Below are 21,694 nucleotides of genomic sequence, written 5' to 3' on the forward strand. Positions count from 1 at the left end.
GGCTCCTCAGGGAATCAAAGCCGTCCTGGCGGAGAGTTACGAGCGCATTCACCGCAGTAATTTGGTGGGAATGGGGGTGATTCCCCTCGAATATCTTCCTGGGGAGACTGCAGACATCCTGGGACTCACAGGGCGGGAACGATACACGATCATCATTCCAGAAAACCTCAAACCACGAATGAAAGTGCAGGTCAAGGTAAGCTGAGCCTCTCCACACTGGGCCCAAGTAAACAGGGCTGTGTGTTTATAATCAATCCCGTCAGAAGGAAAGGAGTAGAGTTCGGAAGGAAGAAAATCACTCAGTAGGACTGCAGGGAGGATGGCAGCTGTTGACTGATCATTTACTGCTTGTTTATGCTTGTGGTCACCATCACTTCCTTTCTTACCCTCCAACCAGCCCCGCTGTCTCCACTGTGGCCCAGACTCACTTAGCCCAGAGAGGGGTGGGGGGAAGCTCAAAGACCGCACATTGTCACATTACCCAAAAAATACCTTTTTATTATCAAAATGTGAACAGACACACCCCATCCCTGAGCCTCACCCCAGGCCCCAGATTTTGATTAGCCCAGAGGTAAAAACGACAGCTCCCTATGTGAGGTGAGGCCAAGTGCCCCGCACCGCCTACGGGACCACCTTAATGAGACTTCTCCTGACCCGCAGCTCCCAGAGAGGGTTTAGAAAATACCATCCAGGGGCACCTGGGTAGCTCCATCTGGTAAGTATCCAGGTTGGGCTCAGGTCATGATCTTGGGGTTTGTGAGTTCCAGCCCCACACTGAATGCTTGGGATTCTTTCTCTCCCTCTCTCTTCTGCCCTTGCCCCCACATTGACGTGCGCGCATGATCTCTCTCTCTCTCCCTCTCAAAGTAAAGAGAGAAAACGCCATCCCGAACATCATTAGTTGCTGCTACCCCAGGAGACCTGGTTCTCTGTTGCCTGTCACCGCCATCACTCATACGCCATGATGCTTCTCTGTGCAGAGAAGTCCACTGGGGGTCTCGTCCAAATGCAGCTTCTGATTTCCTGGGTCTGGGCTGGAGCCCAGGACTGCACGCGGCAGCCCTGAGGACAGGGTGGGTGGGCGCCCCTCCCTGCCTAGCCTCCTCCCTCACTGATTCTCCTCTGCTTCTTTGTCATCACAGCTTGACACCGGGAAGAGCTTCCAGGCCGTCATGAGGTTCGACACCGACGTGGAGCTTGCTTATTTCCACAACGGGGGCATCCTCAACTACATGGTTCGCAAGATGGCCAAGTAGGTCACCTGCACCTGGAGCTGCACCAGGAGGGAGCGAAGCGCCACTGGCCGGCCGGGCCCTTGGTGCAGAGCACCCCCCCCCTCCACGTGTGGGCCTCCCCGCAGGGGTGCCACCTTGCACACATGCACGTGAGCACGGACGTGTTCTGGTGCCATCCCTCCAGGCACAAAACGAGCAGTTTCTGCATTCTCTATTTTTGTGAATCTTTGGCTCTCTCTCTGGAATTTGGAAGCTCAAGTGGTGGCAATGTCAGTAGTGCCAGAAAAGGAGAACTGAGCTTGTCTTTAAGGAAACTGATTACAGGATGTTGATTTTTTCACTGTCAGCCTGATAAGTCTTCTCAGAAGGCGTGGCCTGTCCTCTTTCCTGTTCAGCTCTGTTCCCCTCTGTTCGGTGAAACCTTTCCCTTGAGACTCCCTGGCCTATGCATAGTATGCCAGAGTTAACTGACATGGGTAGATGAGAACTTTCTCCCACTTCAGATCACAGTAGTGATTGTGACTCCCCTGCCCCCTACTTCCTTCAGAGCGGATGATCCAGACAGCTCGGATCAGACACTGACATTTTTTGATTATGTACCTTTGGATGGATCAACACTAAAGAAATTGTGACATTTTTCTTTTACTATCTTCAAAAATCATCCCCAGAAAATTTTTCAGTTAAGAGGAGGACTTTGGAGGTGGTTTTGGAGAGAGACTTAGAACATTTGTAATTTGAAGAAGAGATTAAATCTATTTTCAAGCAAAACTTTTTGACTTTGGAATTGAATTCTGTGGTGTGTGAGGCTTCAGTCTGGGCCTGTTTAGAGCAGAGCGAGTCTCAGGCTACCAGCATCCTGAAGCCTGGGTGATGTTTAACCTCTCCTGCTTTTACAACCACATCCGTGCTATACAGGTGAAATGGAAGAGTTGGGGAACCAGGATTTCTCTGCCCTGGTTGGGAGCAGACAAGAAGCTAGTAGGAGCAATAATGTAAGCGTGGTGAGATCATCATTTTTTTATTTTCGTGTCCTATAGTTTACGTCCTTATTGTCATTGACAGCATTTTGGGGCACATGTCTCAGCTGCCATAACAAAATATCATAGACTGGGTGGCTCAAATATCAACAATGTATTTTCTCCTTCCTGGAGGCTACAAGTTAAGATCAAGTTTCCAGCCACTTCATTTTCTGGTCAGAGCTTTCTGTCTTTCCTTTTGTGATGTTTGAAGGTTTGTCTAAGCCATTTATGGTCCTAGTGAATTACAACTAATCTGAATCTGTTTTAGAGAATACTTAAGTTATTACAGAGCCTACCCTGTCTTGAACACAAAATACCGTGGCCTACATGGAAACAGCAAAACTCAGGCAGTTGTCCCCATGTCTGGAAAACCGCAAACAACTCTCAGGGCATCAGCAACCTTGTTTAATGACACAAGAATGCCACTTGAATACATAGTCTGATTTTTTTAAGTGGATAGGACAGCCAAATTTATCTCCTCAGTTTCATCCAAGGAACCTGAGAACAGAGTCCAAACTGTTGACCATCAACTATTATTACAAAATGGCTTGAGATGACCATTCAAAGGGAACAACAGCACGGGTTAAGGAAACAAATAGGGCAAGATGTACAATAAACTATAAAAACAAATCAATTTCTCAAGAAGTACTGTATCATCTACATGCTCCTATTACTAAAAGTTGTCCTACAGAATTTTAAGATTACATGCCACACACTGGTACATGGAAAATATGAGTAACTACTATATCTATGTATATGAATATTTATCGAACCCTTAGAATTATCAGCATTTAAGAGATCAGCATAGAGGAATCAACAGCACAGACTGGGACAGAGCTAACAGAAATAGGAGCCAAGAGGGGGTTCCAGGAAAAGAGTACTCAACAGGGCCAAAAGCAGCAAAGAGATCAAAGAGAGAGAAGGCCTAAGAAGTGCCCGATGGATTAGGCACTGGTATTAACAAGAACAATGTCAGTAGATTAAGGGCAAAAGTCAGTTTACAGTAGCAGGTTAAGGAAAGAAAGGGAAGCATAGAAAAAACTTTCAACATTTCTTTCCTTCCTTCCTTTAATTCATTCATTCATTCTAATGTGTACCCAGTGGCTACTGGATATTCATTGGGGATCAGTTGCAAGGGGAAGGATAGGAAAAGAAGTTAAGGCTTTTTAATTTTTCCCAAGTACTTAAGAGCTTTATTGGCCTACAGAAAGCCATAAAGAGAGGGTAAAGTTAAGTGATAGATATTTAGTTCAATACAAGCCTTGGGCAAATACCTTCACAATGGTACAAGCAATCCATGATTGTACCCACTGGGGCTAATTTCTTCAGTCAGGGTCGGTCATCCATCCCCTGTAGCTAAAGAATGAGGCACCCAGGTCATTTGGGCATTTCCTTAGCATCAAATGGTATCTTCTCAAAATGAAAGTCCTTCCACTTTGCATATAGTTTCTGAGCTCCAGTTGCAATATCCTCCACCACAAAACTTTCTATTTTTATAACTGGAATCTCAAATATCTTATACTTCACATGGATTCCCCAGTCATGGCTGCAGTTTGGTCTGGCACAGAAGATCTTTGCTCTCTTCTCAAAATATCCAAAGCTCTTTGGTTTGGGGTGTAGTTTACTCACAAAGCACTTCCTGAAAGCATCTCCAACCACAGTGTAATGGCATTCCTACGGATGAAGGGATTGAATAACAACATTAAAATGAGTACAAAACCGTGATTTAAAAAAGCTCCACCCTAATCTGAGATGAAGAGCACGTAGGATCCCACTCATTTTACAGATGGGGTAAGAAGGAAATACACATTCACCTGAAGGCCAGACCAGAATCCACGCGGCCTGACTCCTAGTTACACGGGTGGAGTTGAGGGTGGGGGTCAGGGTACAAGTGAAGTGACAGGGGCCATCTCATGAAGAGGAGGACTAAGAAGTTTCCAGGGAACTGAGCTTCTGAAAATAGATACCCTTTATTGATTCAGAAACAAAAGGGAGTATTTATTGAAGATCTCCAAAGACTGAATTCACCTGGCAGGCAAAATCCAAAGGATACAGAGAACAAAGGGTCAATGTGGATCTGAAGAGGGTTGGGGACTAAAGGGTTCAGAGGCTCTGCCTGTAGTCAACTTTAGAGTAAACCTCAGAAAGGCCACACTGTACAGAACAAATGCAGACCCCAACACACCAGCCCCTCGGGAAAAGTCATAAAGCACCATTTCAAAAGAAAAATCACTCAAATTGGAGCTGAAGGGACCTTTTATAGCTAAAGAAGCAGACTCCTAAAGGCATGGGAACTTGCTAGTATCACCCCTAATATGCTTCTTGCTCAGAGGGACTGATTAGAGACTTCAGCTTTCTGAAGCCCAAGGAGAACCCTGAAAACTCATCATCTGAACGAGCCTCCCCTTTATCAGCAGCAATGGAGTTATATCCAACTTTTGTCTTTAGACATTTTTGTATCCAAAGTTTTATCCAAAAGTATTAGGGAAAAAAAATTCAGAAAACTAACCTATTTTTTAAAATGAGATACTTTGTTTTCGTTATAAAAGTGATTTGTATCCCAAAAAGAAAGTTTAGAAAACATAAAATAGTAGAAAATATCACAGAATCTCACTGCAAAATAGTAATGCATTTTAGATATTTCCCCTAGTCTTTTTTTCTATACAAAGTTAAATTTATTTTTTTGTTGCTGGTAGTGATGGTGGTATTATTGCTATTAGGTCACACTGCTATAGTCCTAGCATATTTCCAGTTTTGTATCCTTATTTTTCCCACTTCATTAGTTTGTAAGAAGTTTTTCATTATACATAAGCTTCATGATCATTTTGTTTAATAAACTTTACTTCGGAATTATTTTAGATTTACAGAAAAATTTCCAAGATTATCCAGAAAATTCCTGTAGACCCTTCACCCAGCTTCCCTCAATTCTCACACACCATAGTACATTTGTCAAAACTAAGAAATTAGGATTGGAACATTACTATTAACTACAGATTTTACTACTTTTTATAATAATATTCTTTATCTACTCTAGGATCGAATCCAAGATACCCCATTCATTTAGCATAACCATTTTTAATGGCTATGTAATATTTAGTTAAGTGGCTTCTTTTTCTTCTTTATTGTTAAGGATTTCCTATTAAAACGTGTTTAGCTTTTTAAAAATACATTGACTATGGTCATGAAAACAATAAAAATAATAATGTCTGACTATAAATATCTCACCAATAGTAAGCTTTAATTAGTGCTAAAAAATGACCCAGTGCTCTTTGTTAAAAAGGCTGCTTACCTCCACCACTCTGATATCAACAGTGTAACATGCAAAGGCTTTGCACTTTCTGCAGAGCAGTTTTTTATTTTCCTTATCAGGTACAGGTTCTACTTTTCCTTGACTATCCCTGATGACTTTTTCTTGAATCTGTATCTGGAGAACCTACATGCAAAAAAACACACGCAAAATACAAACAAAAAAAAAAAAACCCACATCATCAGTGTAATTTGTGTACAACTAGGAGGTATATATATACACATATACGTGTATGTAATCATTCATTTATATACAACTTCCACGAACATACAGTACCTGACTTTGTTTATTAAAAAAAAAAAATCCCATAGATTATTTTAATGGTTCTCCTAATTCTTTGTTAGTCAGTGTTTAACTGTGACCTCCAATTAGTCTTTTAATTTTTTCATCAAAGATGCTCATAAAATACTAAGGATGTCCATAAAATAGTCATCTGAACCATGCTTTCTACTTTAGTAGTTGGCAAAATTTTTTAAATCCCTCACAAATAAACATATGATATATACTGTTTCAGGCATGACTACACCCACTTGTAGGGCAGAGACCCATTAAATGGAACAGCAGGCAGAAGAGTCCCCATCATCTAAAAAAATTTTCTCTCCTCTGCCAACCACAGGAGAGTATTGTTGAATTACAGTAAAGTTAAATGTATATATAGTATGTCTGCCTTCTATTTCAAACCTCAGGACATGGCTAAGTATAACTAAGAACCTGGACATGATGGAGAAAATAAGCCTAAGAAGATTCCAAAGGTTGAAGAGAGGATGGCAGGCAGCTAGGACACACATGGTAGAACAACATGGTGGTGACTCCCTGGGTTTTCTTTTCACCTCATATATCCAGACTAGGGGCTGAAGAAACAAGCAAGCAGAAATGCCTATGGGCACAAATAAAAAATATCTCGGGGCGCCTGGGTGGCGCAGTCGGTTAAGCGTCCGACATCAGCCAGGTCACGATCTCGCGGTCTGTGAGTTCGAGCCCCACGTCGGGCTCTGGGCTGATGGCTCGGAGCCTGGAGCCTGTTTCCGAGTCTGTGTCTCCCTCTCTCTCTGTCCCTCCCCCGTTCATGCTCTGTCTCTCTCTGTCCCAAAAATAAATAAAAAACGTTGAAAAAAAAAATTTAAAAAATATCTCAACAGAAGCCTACTCTCTCTAGCCAAAGGACCTGGAAAGGCACAGCCTAGCAAGCCAAAAAACTTTCAGACATTAACTGTTCTACTCCAAACATCACAGAATAAAACAAAAAACTACGGCCTAGGGGCGCACCTGGGTGGCACAGTCGGTTAAGTGTCCGACTCTTGATCTTGGCTCAGGTCATGATCTCACAGTTCGTGAGTTTGGGCCCTGCATCGGGCTTTGCGTGCTGATGGTGCGAAGCCTGCTTGGGATTCCCTCTTTCCTCTCTGCCCCTCCCCCACTTGTGCACGCACACACTCTCTCTCTCTCTCTCTCAAAAATATATAAAAAAAATTTTTTTAAGTTTATTTTTGAGACAGAGTGAGTGTGAGTAGGGGAGGGGCAGAGAGAGAGAAGGAGACACAGAATCCCAACTAGGCTCCAGATTCAAGAGTTGTCAGCACATAGCCTGACGCGGGGCTCAAACTCATGAACCATGAGATCATGACCTGAGCCGGAGTCAGACACTGACTGAGCCACCCAAGTGCCCCTAAATGTATGTATGTATGTATGTATGTATGTATGTGTGTATATATATATATATACGTATGTAAATAACTAACCTATTTTTAGGGTGGCCTCACCCCTACCCATGCTAGCAAAGACTGAGTGGGGCACCAAAATTTCCACTTGCAGAGCTGTAACGAAGAACCTTGACACTCTCACCCCATGGTGTCAGAGAAAGCCAAGAGGAGAGCCATGACTTTCAGCCCTGCCAAATGGTAGACCCTTTTGCCTGTGATGTCAGGGAGACCCTATGGGGAGCCAGAACTCCCACACACACCCCCAACAAAATTACCAGCTACCAACAGGTCCCGGCCACACTTGTCCCAAACTCCCTCTCATCCTTTACCATCTCTGCCTGTTCTCTATGGCTGTGAGGGGAATCCCAAATGTGATTCAACAGTCTAACTCAACATGTTGATACTTAACCTGTTTTGTTCTCATCCCACTCCTGTCCTGGCACACTGACTACAAAAGAATGTCTGTGTCTGGCCCAGCCTCCATCTCCCCTGGAAGATTTTTACTCTATTTCTTCTGCCACAAAGGAGTCTAAGCAGCTTGTCACCCAATGGAAGAGACAAAAATTAGGGCATGGGGATGAAAGCTATTATGGTTTTAAAACTTTTATTGCCAACATTCCCATATGCTACAAAATGGGAAGGTGGCACAGTGAAAAGCCCTTATCTTCAGTAAAATTCAGAAGAAAAATTAAGAGGAACTAAAAAATTTCCCTGCCATTCTCAATGAAACTGTGGAAGAAGTATTTTTAAATATTTTAGTTTATAAGCTTTAGGAAGACATTTTTTAAAAAATGGGGAACCACTGACAACGTTAAGATTTTATGTCCTAAAATAAGTGTTAGACCACTACTTCTTAAAACTTTCTTGATAAAAGAGATTATTACTTTTTAAAAATATGGACACTATGGAGTCAGTCTACTGAAATGTAAGGTTCATCTTTGTGAAGGTCAAGTCTACCTCCCATATGCCTCTGTCCATAACAACTCTCATTTTTTGAGCACTTACTTTGTACCAGGCACTGTGCTGAGCGATGCACATACCCCATTTTATCCCCCAAACTGCCCTGTGAATTAAATACCATTACTTTCCTAACTTTATGAATGTGGAGACTGATGACTTAAGAGACAGAGTTAATGCCTGAGGTCACATATCGCATAAGTGGCAGTGATTCTGGGATCAAAGTCTCCACAAGGGGTCTAGAGAAAGTGTGGGGGTGCGTGTACATGCGTACATGTGTGTGTGCATGTGCATATGTTTCCTGATTTTCCCCAATCTGGTTCCATGCTTCTGGGTTATAAAGGAAATTACAATCAAATGAAGGTTACTACCAAGAGGCTGAACTGAACAGATAACGCCACTCCAAAGTGCACATTACTATCCACAGCCACAACAGCATTTTACCACATGCATAGTGCACTGGGAGCTCTTCTCGGAAGACTCCAGATATCAGAGAGAGGGGCCTGAGGAAAAGACAGGGGAGAGCAGGGTCCTGCCTGTTATGATGTAGTCCTCAAGATGAGCTCCCAACTTAAGGGTCGTTCTAACTCAGTTTGTCCTTTCTAACTAAAAACCAAACTTCAAGTATCAACACTAATAATTTGTATTTTAATCTCACTGAGACTTAAATCAGAATGACTCCGATGTTCACTGCAGGACAAAATTTTAAGCATAAACTTATTGTTCTAATGCAACACTCAGAGCAATATGATAAAAGGTACCAACTATGCTCGTATTCTATTACAGTCAGATTCTGAAAAAGTAACACAGATTAAAAGACTTACCTTTTCTTTAAATACTGCTTCATTCCATGTCTGAAGCATTGAAATGGAGTCATTCATCATTTTTTCTTTGTATATGTTTATTTTTTCTTTTTCAATTACAACAGCATTACTAGTCAGAAGGAAGCACTTGCTACCTCTCGCTCTTCCTCTGCCTATCAGAAAACAAATATTTGGTGCCTTTGACTTAAAACCCTGGTAAATCTAAGAATAAGTCAACAAAAGGGTATTCCTCAAATTCAACTTTGGGGGCGCCTGGGTGGCGCAGTCGGTTAAGCGTCCGACTTCAGCCAGGTCACGATCTCGCGGTCCGGGAGTTCGAGCCCCGCGTCAGGCTCTGGGCTGATGGCTCAGAGCCTGGAGCCTGTTTCCGATTCTGTGTCTCCCTCTCTCTCTGCCCCTCCCCTGTTCATGCTCTGTCTCTCTCTGTCCCAAAAATAAATAAACGTTGGAAAAAAAAAAAAATTAAAATTCAACTTTGGTTCACTGAACTCCATTTTCACAGGAAAGGTGAGCTGTTAGAGCATGGGCTCCAATGCAGGTATATACCTGAATATTAAACTACATGTTAAACTAAGAGCCCACACTAGACTGGCTTCCTTGGGGTCCCCATGGTGCAGGGTGATTAGACAACCATGTTATCAGAGACACTGCCTTGAAGACAATCCAATATGAACCCACAGGATGACATTGTGAGCGAGCACTCTAAGACAAATAATGAACACATCCTCCCTCAAAGCCTTCAGGGAAATGGGAAAATAGATATGTTCACAGTCATCAGAATATAGATGGCAATAAGTGCTATAAGAAAGATCACTGTAAAGGACTATGTGCATTCCAAAAACTATTGCCAGCTGGGGGAATTAGAGACAGGTGATATGGAATCAGGGGAAGAGGTTAAGAGGTAAAATGACGATTATCAGTAGCAGTACATGAGCACTTTCTGCAACAACGAGAAAATGATGAAGTCAGGCTGGCAGAAGTGGATAATGAATAAAGGCGAAGAACGGGAAATAGGTCGGAAAGATAAACTGGTCCTGGATTTTGACCTTTTTAACATCATGTAAATTGGGACCTATTAGAGTTCCTATGCAGGCGAGTGACATGCCCAAAGCTGTTTTTCAGGAAGTAAAGTGGCCGGTGTGTATGGAAATTGAAAAAAGGAAGAGAGGCTACTTAGGAGATCACCTAGTTGAGGTAGGACAGAAAAATCCCATGGAGTTTTTCTTCTAGAATACAGGGATCCATCAGTACCACAAGTACCACCATGAGAGGTCCACATGTTGGCTATACATATATAATCCAAGTGGGAATTATCTTTCCATAAATGTCAGTCAATGTAGGTCAACTAAACAGTACTCATTGTGCACAAGAATCAAAATGGGATATATATTAGTGGACAAAATTGTACTCCCCAATCCTGATCAAGTAAGTCACTGTTAGGGCCAATGATATCAAAGTCCACTGTGCCAAACAAGGGTCAGTAAAAGAGAAAGGCCAGAAGCACAATGACTGGTCGAAAGTAAGTTTCTAAATGACAGACACACTCACAAATCAGACAAACTGGCAGTCACTTAGTAATGGCATCAAAGCTCTTCTTACCTCTAGTTTGGATCATTTTGATGACATTGCCCACATACTCATACAGGATGACCAAATTGCACTCAGCAATGTCAATGCCTTCATCAGCAACTGAGGTGGCGATCAGAATCTTTTTATCTCCATTAGTTCTGAATGCATCCAATGCACACTTCTGTGCTGGGAGTGTCATCCCTGCATCAGAGTCAGAGGGCATTTTAGAAGTCACCAAAAGAAGGAACTTTACCCGGGGCGCCTGGGTGGCTTGGTCGGTTAAGCGTCCAACTTCGGCTCAGGTCATGATCTCGTGGTCCGTGAGTTCGAGCCCCGCGTCGGGCTCTGTGCTGACAGCTCAGAGCCTGGAGCCTGTTCCTGATTCTGTGTCTCCCTCTCTCTCTGCCCCTCCCCTGTTCATGCTCTGTCTCTCTCTCTGTCTCAAAAATAAATAAACGTTAAAAAAAATTAAAAAAAAAAAAAAAAAGAAGGAACTTTACCCTTGAAAAATAGCGACTAATGATGGAATGCTTACTACGTGGTCAAATACTAAAGTAAGTGCTTTATATCCATGATGTCAAAATAACCCTAGGCACTAGGGCCTATTCTTATCCTTGTTTTAGAGGACATAATGGTGGTGTTTAACAATTTGGACTCTGCCACAAGACTGCCTGAGTTCAAATCCTAGCTGGGGGACTAACTAGCTGTGTGAGATAAGAGTCATGTTATCTCAAAACAAATACTGATTTTTTTTTTTGGGGGGGGGATTATCAACAACTAATCATAATGCCTTTGAATGTGTCCAGGACTTTACAGCTGACAGAACAGTTTCACAACTACTTATTCACTGGAACTTCACAAAGCCCTTTTTGGTTGATGTGGAAAGTGTTATAACTCCCCTTTACAGATGAAGACCTTAAGACTTTGGAAGTCTGATAAACTGACAGCCTAGTTAGTGGCAGAACCAGGCCTGAATTTAAGTCTGAGACCCTAAGAGTGTGCAGTTCTCAGTCATGGATATACTATGAAGAAAAAGAATTTCAATGGTCTCCACCTCTGAGTTAATAGAATTCATAAAAGTTGGCAGCCAAAATCTGCAGATATATTTTAAGGCCAAAACATTCACCCATTTCTTCATCAAACATTTACTCAGCAATTATAGTTTGTCAGCTAAAAATATAATGGTTAAAAGGTCCATTTTTACCTATAAGGATCTCATAGAAGAACAATATAAATAGGAAGCTATAATTCAATGTGATGAGCAGTGAAATGGAGGCAGAGTGGATCTATGGGATGGGAAGGAGAGACACCTCAACTAGTCTTAGGAGGTTGGGGAAGGCCACTTGGATAAGCACAATGACTGGTACAGAGTACCATTTCCAAACAAATGTGGATGGACGGATGATGGATAGATAGATGATGGATGGATAAATGAATAAACAAGAAAATATTTTGAGTGCCTATTTGTGAAGAAATAACAAAGTTTGAAAATCAACTCATGTAGGAATCAAATTGCAGAGAACTTTAAATTCCAAGTGCCATAATGTGGCATTGGACTTCATTTGGTAAGCTAAATTTTCAAAATCTGCATTTACTTTTCAGATTCATGAAGTTTAAACTTTGTATAAGTGCAAAAGTGATGAGTGAGGACTGACAGGATGGGGACTGCTTATTATAAACAAAACTAAACAGGAGGAAGGAAGTGAAGACCAGTCCCTGCTGGTCACTGAGGGGTGGGGAGCACAGCTGCAAGAATGTCAGGTGGGGGCTGGTCACACTAGATCTTCTTGCATAATAACAGAGGCATCCTTTCATGCTTCAACCACCCTAGCTAGATATCAGGATTGTCTGCTTGAGCTTTTTCTTTTTTTTTTTTAAGTTTATTTAATTATTTTGAGAGAGAGCAAGGAAGTGAGCAGGGGAGGGTCAGAGAGAGGAAGAGAGAATCTCAAGCAGTATCCACGCTGTCAGCACAGAGCTTGACTTGGGGCTCAAACTCACGCAATGTGAGATCATGACCTGAGCCGAAATCAAGAGTCAGATGCTCAACTGGCTGAGCTACCCAGGTGCCCCTGACCTTTTTTTTTAATTTTAAAATATATAATACACATAAAAGCATCAATAGTTTAAAAAACAATAAAATAAAAACAGAACATTTCTATTTCCAGCTTATCTTAATCTACTGGTTGAGAATTGGAGAAAAAGAGTGACATGCTCAAACAATATTATAAAAAATAACTGGTTTTTCCCACCAGATATATGGGAAGAAGCAATGTCTACAAATTTTTGGCATTTGAGCATTGTGATGGCTTTCTGATGTGTCAACTTGGCTAGGCTGAACTATAGTACCTAGTAACAGATCTAGGTGTTTTTGTAAGGGGAATTTGCAGATGTAATTAAAGTCCCTAATCAGGGGTGCCTGAGTGGTTCAGTCGGTTAAGTGTCTGACTTCAGCTCAGGTCATGATCTCACAGTTCGTGAGTTAGAGCCCTACATCGGGCTCTGTGCTGACAGCTCAGAGCCTGGACCCTCCTTCGGATTCTGTGCCTCCTTCTCTCTCTGCTGCTCCCCTGCTCTTGCTCTGTCTCTCTCTCTCTCAAAAAATAAATAAACATTAAAAAAAAAAGTTCCTAATCACTTGACATTTAAGTTGTGAAAGACGTTTCAACCTTGGTTGGCCTGATCCACAATCAGCCCTTTGAAAGAGGACTTCGGCATCAGTCCCTGAGCTCAGAGACTCGAAACAGTTCACGCCTGTGGAGGTCAGGCCTGCTCCTGACCACCTGCTCTATGGATTTCAGACTTCCTTTGCCAGTCCAACTATGTATGCTAACTCCCAAATGCCTATGAACATATGTGTTTCACACATAAACAACACATATATGTATATATGTATGTGTGTACAACCTCCTACTGGTTTTACTTCTCCAGACTGATATAAGTATTAGAAAAGAATTTGAATATATTATAAATATTCTTATATATATAGTATACTAACTCTAATTCATTATATATAAGTACCTGTGTTCTGATTTGTTTTGCCCCGTCCAGTCAATATGCCAGGTTTTAGAAAGCTGAGTTCAGAATTTTCTTCAATCCATTTCTTCAAAGCCTGAAAATCAAAAGCAATTATCAGTTGGACACTATTTGTATAAAATCTGTATTAATACTGAAATACTGCAAGAAGAAAAAAAAAAAAAACCTTTAAGTTAGTGAACAGTTTTCTGACAAACCTGAGAATAAATGCTTTTTGGCACTGAATTCTATGCAATAATTAACTGTAGTGGTTAAGACCTTTGTGATCTGACACAAAATATACACAAAAAAAATCTCTAAGATATTTTTTAAATGAAGAAAAGCAATGCTCAGAATAGTGAATGTGTAGAACTAATAGTGAATTTACCAAGATCTCAGGACATAAGATCAATATACAGAAGTCAGTTGTATTTCTGTTCACCAGCAACAAGCAACTAAGTACAATACAACAGCATTAAAAAACTGACACTTAGGTGTAAGTCTAACAAAACATGTGCAGAATCTATATGTGAAAACAATGAAACAGTGATAAAAGAAACCAAAGATGTGGTAGGTAGCCCGTCAGATGGTTCCCAATGATCTCTAGCCCTGGTCTTCAGATCCTTGTGTAATCCCCTTGAGTATGAACTGAACTCACTGACATGCTTCTAATGAATAAAAACATGGCAGACATGATCACTTCCAAGTTGATCTTATAAAATGACTATGACTTCCACATTAGGCTCACTCTCGCAGTCTCTCTCTGATCACTCACTCTAGAGGAGGCCTGCTGTCATTCTCGGAGGCAACCCTGTGGAAAGGCCCACATGAGTGAGCTCAGAAGCACAGATTCTGAGGCCCGCTGGTAGCCTAAGGTTGGAAGTTGAGCCTCTCAAGTAAAGCCTTAAGATGACTACAGCCTTGGGAGAGCCTGAGCCGGAAACATCCAGTTGAGTGGTTTCTAGACTCCTGATCCATAGGTATTATAAGATAATAGATGTTTGTTACTACCAGTCACTAAGTTTTAAGGTAATTTTTTATCAGCAGTAATACAGATACTAATACAGAAGCCCCATATAAACGAAGAAAGAGAGATAATATGGTCATGGATTCGAAGACTCCATATTTTTAAGATGTTACCTCTCCCCAATTTTATCTGTTGATTCAATGAAATTCCATTCAAAATTCCAGCAGATTTTTTCATACATGTGAATGAGCTTATTCTAAAATATAAATGGAAAAGCAAAGGAAGATAGCTAAAACAATTTTGAAAAAAGGAAAAAAGTTGGAGGACTCACACTATATAAAGCTAATCAAGACAGTATGGGATGGGTTAAAGGACAGATGGATATAGATGAATGGAACAGAATCAAGAATCCAGAATAGACCTATATAAATACAGTCAACTGATTTTTTTTTTTAAGTTACAAAGGCAATTCAATGGAAAAAGGACGGTCTTTTCAACATATAGAGCTGCAATAATTAGCTATCCACATAAAAAAAGAAAAAAAGCATCTCAACCCATAACTCAAAATAGATTGTAGACCTAAATGTAAAATGCAGAACTATAAACCTTCGAGAAGATAAGAAAGAAAATCTTTGTGATCTTGGGTAAACAAAGAGTTCTTATGTACAATACCAAAAGCACAAGCCACAAAAAGAAAAAATTGATAAACTAGGCTTTGTAAAAAGTTAAAAGTTTCAATCTATAAAAGATACTGTTAAGAGAATTAAAAGACCAGAAGAAAATATATACAAATCACATTTCTCACAGAGGACTTTTATGTCAAAATAAACTTTAAAAACTTTCACTCAACAATAATATGTTAACAACCCAATCAGATCCTATTTTAAAATGGGCAAAAGATGTGCAGACACACTTCACCAAAGAAGATATATGGACGTCTAATCAGTTTATGGAGAAATGTCCAACTGCATTAGTTGAGATGCAAATATAGTAAAATGAACATTTACTCTAGGAAGATACCACTACGTGCCCAGAGAATGGTTATGATTTTTTAAATTGACCAAAAATTTTTAAAAAATATGAAGTCCTTGCTCTACAGGTACCAAGACTTACTAGAAACTATTGATCAAAACAGTGAGGTATTAATATAAGGATAAACAAAGAGATAATCAGAACAGAATAGCCCAGAAACAGCCCACACATATACAGGTGCCTGATTACAGAGCAGTGAGGAAAGGACAATCTTTTCAATAAAACGGTGCTAGGTCGATGTGTAATCCACAAGAAGAAAGAAGCTTACATCCACAAGTGCTCTGGTTTTCACAAAGAGGATGGTTCTACTCTCTGGGTTTAAGTGGTACTCCTCTTGCAAGATGAAGCAGAGATCTTTGAGTTTTGGGTTCTCATTGCTGGGATCCATAGAAACGCTTTCCAGTTTCTGCAGCTTTTCTGCAAAAGGGGAACATTCTATAAATGGCTTACAAATTCTAGAAATTTAGAACACACTGTGACCATTAGCTAGAGTTCAAGTAGTTAATCTCTCAATCCTTGACCAGAATTTTAAGAGCAATAACCACTGCTTTAATGAAACATTAAATGTAGCAATAAATGCATATTTATTTTTGCCCCAGAGAGCTGGTTCCCCAATGTTTAGCAGCACACCACTGAGCTACACATATGTATACTAAATACTTTCCTACAAGCCAAAATGAGAGAGAGGGAGAAGGACTTACTTTTCATTTAAAATTTTCCTATATTTTTCTAAATATGAGAGCAGTGAGATTATGGGCGATTTTGGTTTTCTTCTGTATAGAAGTACATATAAATTATAGTATGCTGATTACCACTGACCACTTTTTTTTTATCTTTAAACCTTTGTAAAATTACTAAAAGTTAAACCAAAAAAAATGCTACTACCTATTATAATTTCTATGGGATGTATACTTCGCAAATCCTATTTTACTTCTTAACAAGAAGAAATAATGTTAAGCAACGGATTTTTTTCCTTAAGTACCAGATTTCACTGATGATTCATAGTCCTATCTACATAAGATCTTCTTGAGCCCGGGACAACTCCCTGAGCATCACTGCACACTAAATATAACGCAATGTAAGTATGCTGCCACTGGAGTCACCAGGTTCCAATGGCTTCCTCCTGTAGAAACACCACCCACCTTCGAATCTCCGAGTGAGATCTTGCTCAATCTCATCAAATCCTGCCGCTCGGACGTTGGTGAAGAAGTCTTTCAAGTAATCCAGAGCATCTTTCATTCGCGCATGCTCGTTGATAATGAGGGCATCATTATATTTCTGTTGAAAATGAAAACTGGGTTTCAGTGTGTCTCCAATGCCTAATGCATTCACTGTACTAAAATTCAATTAGCTGTACTTAGCATGAGTAGGGGAGGGGCAAAATAAACTTTTCTCAAATCTATTCCAACTTAGTTTTTTAAGATGAATGGCTCCAATGGAACTGCAATAAAACCTTTGAACCAAATATTGTTTTAAAAATCTGAATTAGCTAGAATCATACATTAATTAGGATCATTTTGAATTTAGAATTCCACCTTGGAAGAGAAAGAGGAAATTACAAGAAAAATCCATGTCAAAGATTAAAGAACAAGAACAAGAGCAAATCAATTTCCACATCAACTTGCCTCATGATTCAGACATTCGACTTAATCTCTTCATACATCCAAAGCCATCACTGAATTGCAACTGCACCTGTTCAGAATGATGGTGCTGACCACCTACACCAAATATTCAACTAAATTCATTAAATTCCAAAAATGCATACAGACTGAGTGCATTTTTAAATACTTTCAATGGCATGATGAGCAGAGGTGATGGTTGTTTCTCAACTTCTTGGTTAACCAGTAAGCAACCAAAGACTCTGGATTTCTGAGCCTGTGGCTTTGCCAAAGGTAAGAAAACATATGCTCAAGATAAGGTAGCAGGAGTCACCTAATGAACTTTCAAGATGACTGTCACCAATCACATATCTACAATAATGGTCATCATCCCCCAATTTCTTTCAATCATGTCAATCATAGCAATGCTAGAGGCATGGCATAGAATCCCAGCCTTTGTTTCCATCCTGTTTCTACTAGTATTAAGTTTCAGTAGGCAGAGAAGATGCTAAATGGGGTAACTTTAAAGTTTGCTTCATAGGAACCTTTTGGAAAGTTCCTAAGCGAGCTCTTGAAACAGGGTGAAAAGTTGATGTTCTCTCAGCTACCAGAGCAAAGCTTCCAGTTAGGTGCTAAAACTAAAATACACTTTTGGAAAGAAGTCACATACCCGCAAATGGGAAGTGTACAAAAACAGTGCTTTACAAATCCTGCTCTCTTCATCTTTGTCAGGCAACTGAAACACCGTGCATGCTTTCTGAACAGTAACGATCCATTGTTCATATTTCTGCGTTCCAAATTCCCTATTTCGAATTTGAGATATACCTTCTGGAAGAAGAAAAAGGTTTTCATTATGCCATATGATCAGTCATTTAAAGTTCTAAGCATGCCTCACCCTCTAATTTTCTTTTTTTTATTAAAAATGTATTTTAAGTTTTTTTAAATGTTTATTTATTTTTGAGAGAGAGAGAGCATGAGTAGGGGAGGGGCAGAGAGCGAGGGACACACAGAATCTGAAGCAGGCTCCAGGCTACGAGCTGTCTAGGCTACGAACCGCGAGATTATGACCTAGCCAAAGTTGGACACTTAACCAACTGAGCCACCCAGGTGCCCCCCACCTAATTTTTTTCTTACTCTCTGTAAACAGAATATTCCTCCTGAAATAGTTTTCAGCAGCAGTATATCTGTGTTTATATATTATTGCTTACTGAATACTCTCTGCACCAAGAAATCAAAATACTCCTTATTTCATTTTCACAAATCTGTAAGGTAGAGGTTACATTTTACAGGTGAGGAAACCAAAGCTCAGAAAAGCAAAGTAGTTTATCCAAAGTGACACAGCTAGTACATGGGGGAGTGCAGGAATGCAAATCCAGGTGTGTCTGCTACCCAAATCTTACCAGCTTTGTGAGCTAACAACCAAAGCAGCCCAGAAGTAAAACAATGGACATGAAGATATCTAACTTTGCTTTTAAAAATGAAGTAGTGAATAAAAATAACAGGTCTCATGAGCTTCATCAGGAGGATATTTAAAAGCAGGAGAGAAAGAACTCAACACAGTCTATTCTGCCTTGCTGTAAACTGAAGTCATCTGATCTCCACAGCATCACTCACAGGGCTGAGCAAAGAGCTTGTCATGGATGCTTCTGTATGTGTACATCTCCTAAGCTATGCCTCATCTCAGTTGCTTGGTCTAAACATTGAGCATATCCTGTGGTCCAGGCTCTGTGCAGGGTCCTGGGGGTAAAAGGATGTAGAAGACCGAAGCCTGATCTCAAGCAGCTCAGTCTGTAAGTTACTCTGGGATTGAATCTCCAGGTCTCCCTGTTAAGAGCACAGTATAATAAAACTCACAGGCAAGAGCTATATTTCTGGGTTAAATTTCTCCTCCCACCCTTTCATGTTTAACAGGAGGAACAAAGGAGGCTACTCAGACAAGTAGCACTGACATGCTTCTTTCCCAGCCCCAACTATAAACAAGGTGGCCAGATGAATTAACAAGTATTTCTTGAACACGGGTGGGTGTGAAAATGAGTTAAGCAATGGGGAAATGAACTGCTGATAGGATATGGACTGGGGAAAAGGTGGAGGTAGAGAATTAGAGGTGGGAGGAATAAGGGCATGTCTCTCTGCCCTTCTGCTACTTCCCCAGTTTAATCACATCATAATGTTCCTGGATAATGTGACAGCCTCTTAACTCGTCTCCCTACTTCTTGCTTTGTTCCCTCCAATCCACTGCCCACTCAGCAGCTAGAGTGGGTTCGCATAGAAGAGACACTATGCTACCCCACTGCTTAAAAGCCTTTAGTGGATTCCTCTGGCCAGATCCTACCCGGCTCCCAGGATCCTCTGTGATCTAGTCTCTGACTACTTCTAATTCTTTTTTTTTTTTTAATTTTTAAAAATATTTATTTATTTTTGAGATAGACAGTGTGTGAGCAGGGGAGGGGCAGAGACAGAGGGAGACAGAATCTGAAGCAGGCCCCAGGCTCTGAGCTGTCAGCACAGAACCTGACACGGGACTCGAACTCACAAACTGTGAGACCATGAGCTGAGCTGAGCTGAGGTCAGACACTTAACTGACTGAGCCACCCAGGTACCCCTGCCTGTTTCTGATTCTTATCTCCAGCAGTTGACAAGACTAATGGAAATCCACATACTTGCTCCACTTTCCTGGCTGTTGCACACACTGTTTCCTCTGCCTGAAACACACCTTACCACCACCACCCACCTACCCCTATCCTGCTGTTTTATTATTACTTATCTAATTTTGGCCTTACACATTACACTGGAAATACCACAAGGGCAGGAGCTGTATCTCAGGGTCCATGCTATATTCCCATCACCTGGCATATGGCCTAGGACCAGGTGAATGATGAGTGAATGAGCATGTTCAAGGAACTGCTAAATCAAAGGATTCAAGTATGGAAGGAGGGGCAGATAAAACTGGAAAGATAAGTAGAACCAGAGTGTGCAGGCAGGGATCAGACTGGCAGGTCAGAGGCTTAGAGGGCTTTGCTTGTAAGGCAGAGAGATTCAAGCAGGATACTGACACAATCAAACTGGTATTTCAGAAAGACCAACCAGGTAATGGCGGGTTGAATGGAGAAATGAGTAGGGGTGGGTAAGCCAGCCACCCAGCTGTGAGATTAAGTCCTAAAGCAAGCTGTGAAAGAAAAAGAGAAGAGAAAAAAAAGTAAAGTAAGTGTGAAAAAGGTGAACCCACAAATTCAGCATCTCCAGAGCTGCTCCTAGTGGTGGAAGCAGCACTACCCACCGGTGTACCTACAAGTGCACAAGCCAGAAGCCCAGTGGAAGTCACCCCAACTCCCATCCGAAGCCAGCTGGCCATGAAATCTGAATACTTCCTGTTTGCAGGGCTCTGCACAAGCCTCCTCCCTCTACCAACCTGTCTTGACTGCCTCTGTTTGGCCCTCTTTGTTCACTGGTATCCTTATCACCTCACCCATCAGTTTAAAATCTTCAGGTGCTTTGCACTGCTTTTAGGAGAAAGTCAAACTCAGTCCTACCAAGTCTTTTCCTGTCTGGCCCCTGCCTCTCTCTACTCACTCCTTTCTACTACTCATGTATTACGAGTACCATGAGATGCTTGCCGTTCCTAAAACATTCCCTTCCTTCAATGCCTGACACCTTTTCAATCTCACTTGTCTCTTTCTTAACTTGGCCTCAAGCTTCAAGACTGTCTCAGGCATCATCCCATCCCAGAGAGCTTTCCCTGCAGCCCACTCTAGGCCAAAGTTCCCAACGTGCTCCCACGGCACCCAGTGTGTACCTCTGCCCCGCTGTGTGGAAGCCCCCTGCATCTGATTCTCATTATTTGACTGTGAGTTCCCCGAGGTTGGGACTATGTCTTCAATCTTGTTATTCCCATTAGCTAGCACAATGAATATCTGGTGCATGAATGAAAGAACAAAAGAGAAGAAGAGAACTTGGGTGACTTCGTGAGAAAGTCTCAGAAGAACAAAGAATCAAAGGTCACCTCCTGTTTCAATCTGATCCATCAGGGAAATGGTGGTTTCATATAAATAGGGAATTTATATTTTCATATAAGTAGGAAGAACAGAAAGCTAATTGCGGAGATTAAGAAAGTCATGAATTGATTGAAATATGGTATTTTTCAGGTATGTATGTCAACACAGATTTACTTTGGATTAAAAAAAAACGAGACTAAAGAAGGAATTTTAAGGTTCCTCAATAACCTATAATCAAGAAGGCTAACCTCTTGATATAGTCTTGACACTGTCTGAACTGAAGAGAATGCAAAAAGACCCTAGGGAATGATACATGGCTATTCCTAAGTGGAGAAAACGCAAAATGAGATTTATCTCACCGAGAGTTATGGTACCGATTTCGTCAAAAATACTCTTTGCCAGACTCTCTGTTTCCCTCATCAGCTGAGAGATGATGCATTTAAATCCGTCAGTGGTCCGTGATTCCACTTTCCTGAAAA

At 41.0% G+C, this 21,694-nt stretch overlaps 2 protein-coding genes across 4 annotated transcripts in view; one reads left to right on the forward strand and one right to left on the reverse strand.

Annotated features, from left to right (window-relative positions):
* The window catches only part of ACO1 (aconitase 1), a 66,402-nt gene extending 63,885 nt beyond the window's left edge, over nucleotides 1-2,517 (forward strand). The window contains exons 20-21 of the mRNA XM_030294021.2: nucleotides 11-196; nucleotides 1,143-2,517. Coding sequence (XP_030149881.1) covers nucleotides 11-196; nucleotides 1,143-1,256 — 300 coding nt within the window. The 3' untranslated portion in view covers nucleotides 1,257-2,517. The remainder of the gene's footprint in view (nucleotides 1-10; nucleotides 197-1,142) is intronic.
* A 119-nt stretch (nucleotides 2,518-2,636) lies between these two features.
* DDX58 (DExD/H-box helicase 58) overlaps nucleotides 2,637-21,694 on the reverse strand; it is a 40,091-nt gene continuing 21,033 nt past the window's right edge. The window contains exons 10-18 of one of the 3 annotated variants that reach the window (XM_030294019.2): nucleotides 21,575-21,694; nucleotides 17,894-18,048; nucleotides 16,768-16,903; nucleotides 15,894-16,042; nucleotides 13,633-13,723; nucleotides 10,642-10,812; nucleotides 9,043-9,194; nucleotides 5,544-5,687; nucleotides 2,637-3,928 (exon numbers count right to left, since the gene is read on the reverse strand). In XM_030294019.2, coding sequence (XP_030149879.1) covers nucleotides 3,632-3,928; nucleotides 5,544-5,687; nucleotides 9,043-9,194; nucleotides 10,642-10,812; nucleotides 13,633-13,723; nucleotides 15,894-16,042; nucleotides 16,768-16,903; nucleotides 17,894-18,048; nucleotides 21,575-21,694 — 1,415 coding nt within the window. In that variant the 3' untranslated portion in view covers nucleotides 2,637-3,631. Of the gene's footprint in view, nucleotides 3,929-5,543; nucleotides 5,688-9,042; nucleotides 9,195-10,641; nucleotides 10,813-13,632; nucleotides 13,724-15,893; nucleotides 16,043-16,767; nucleotides 16,904-17,893; nucleotides 18,052-21,574 lie in introns of those variants that run through there. The other 2 variants (XM_030294018.2, XM_030294020.2) reach the window with 2 other exon arrangements.

This window comes from Lynx canadensis, chromosome D4 (assembly GCF_007474595.2).
Source record: "Lynx canadensis isolate LIC74 chromosome D4, mLynCan4.pri.v2, whole genome shotgun sequence".
In the NCBI taxonomy this organism is placed as follows: Eukaryota; Metazoa; Chordata; class Mammalia; order Carnivora; family Felidae; genus Lynx; species Lynx canadensis.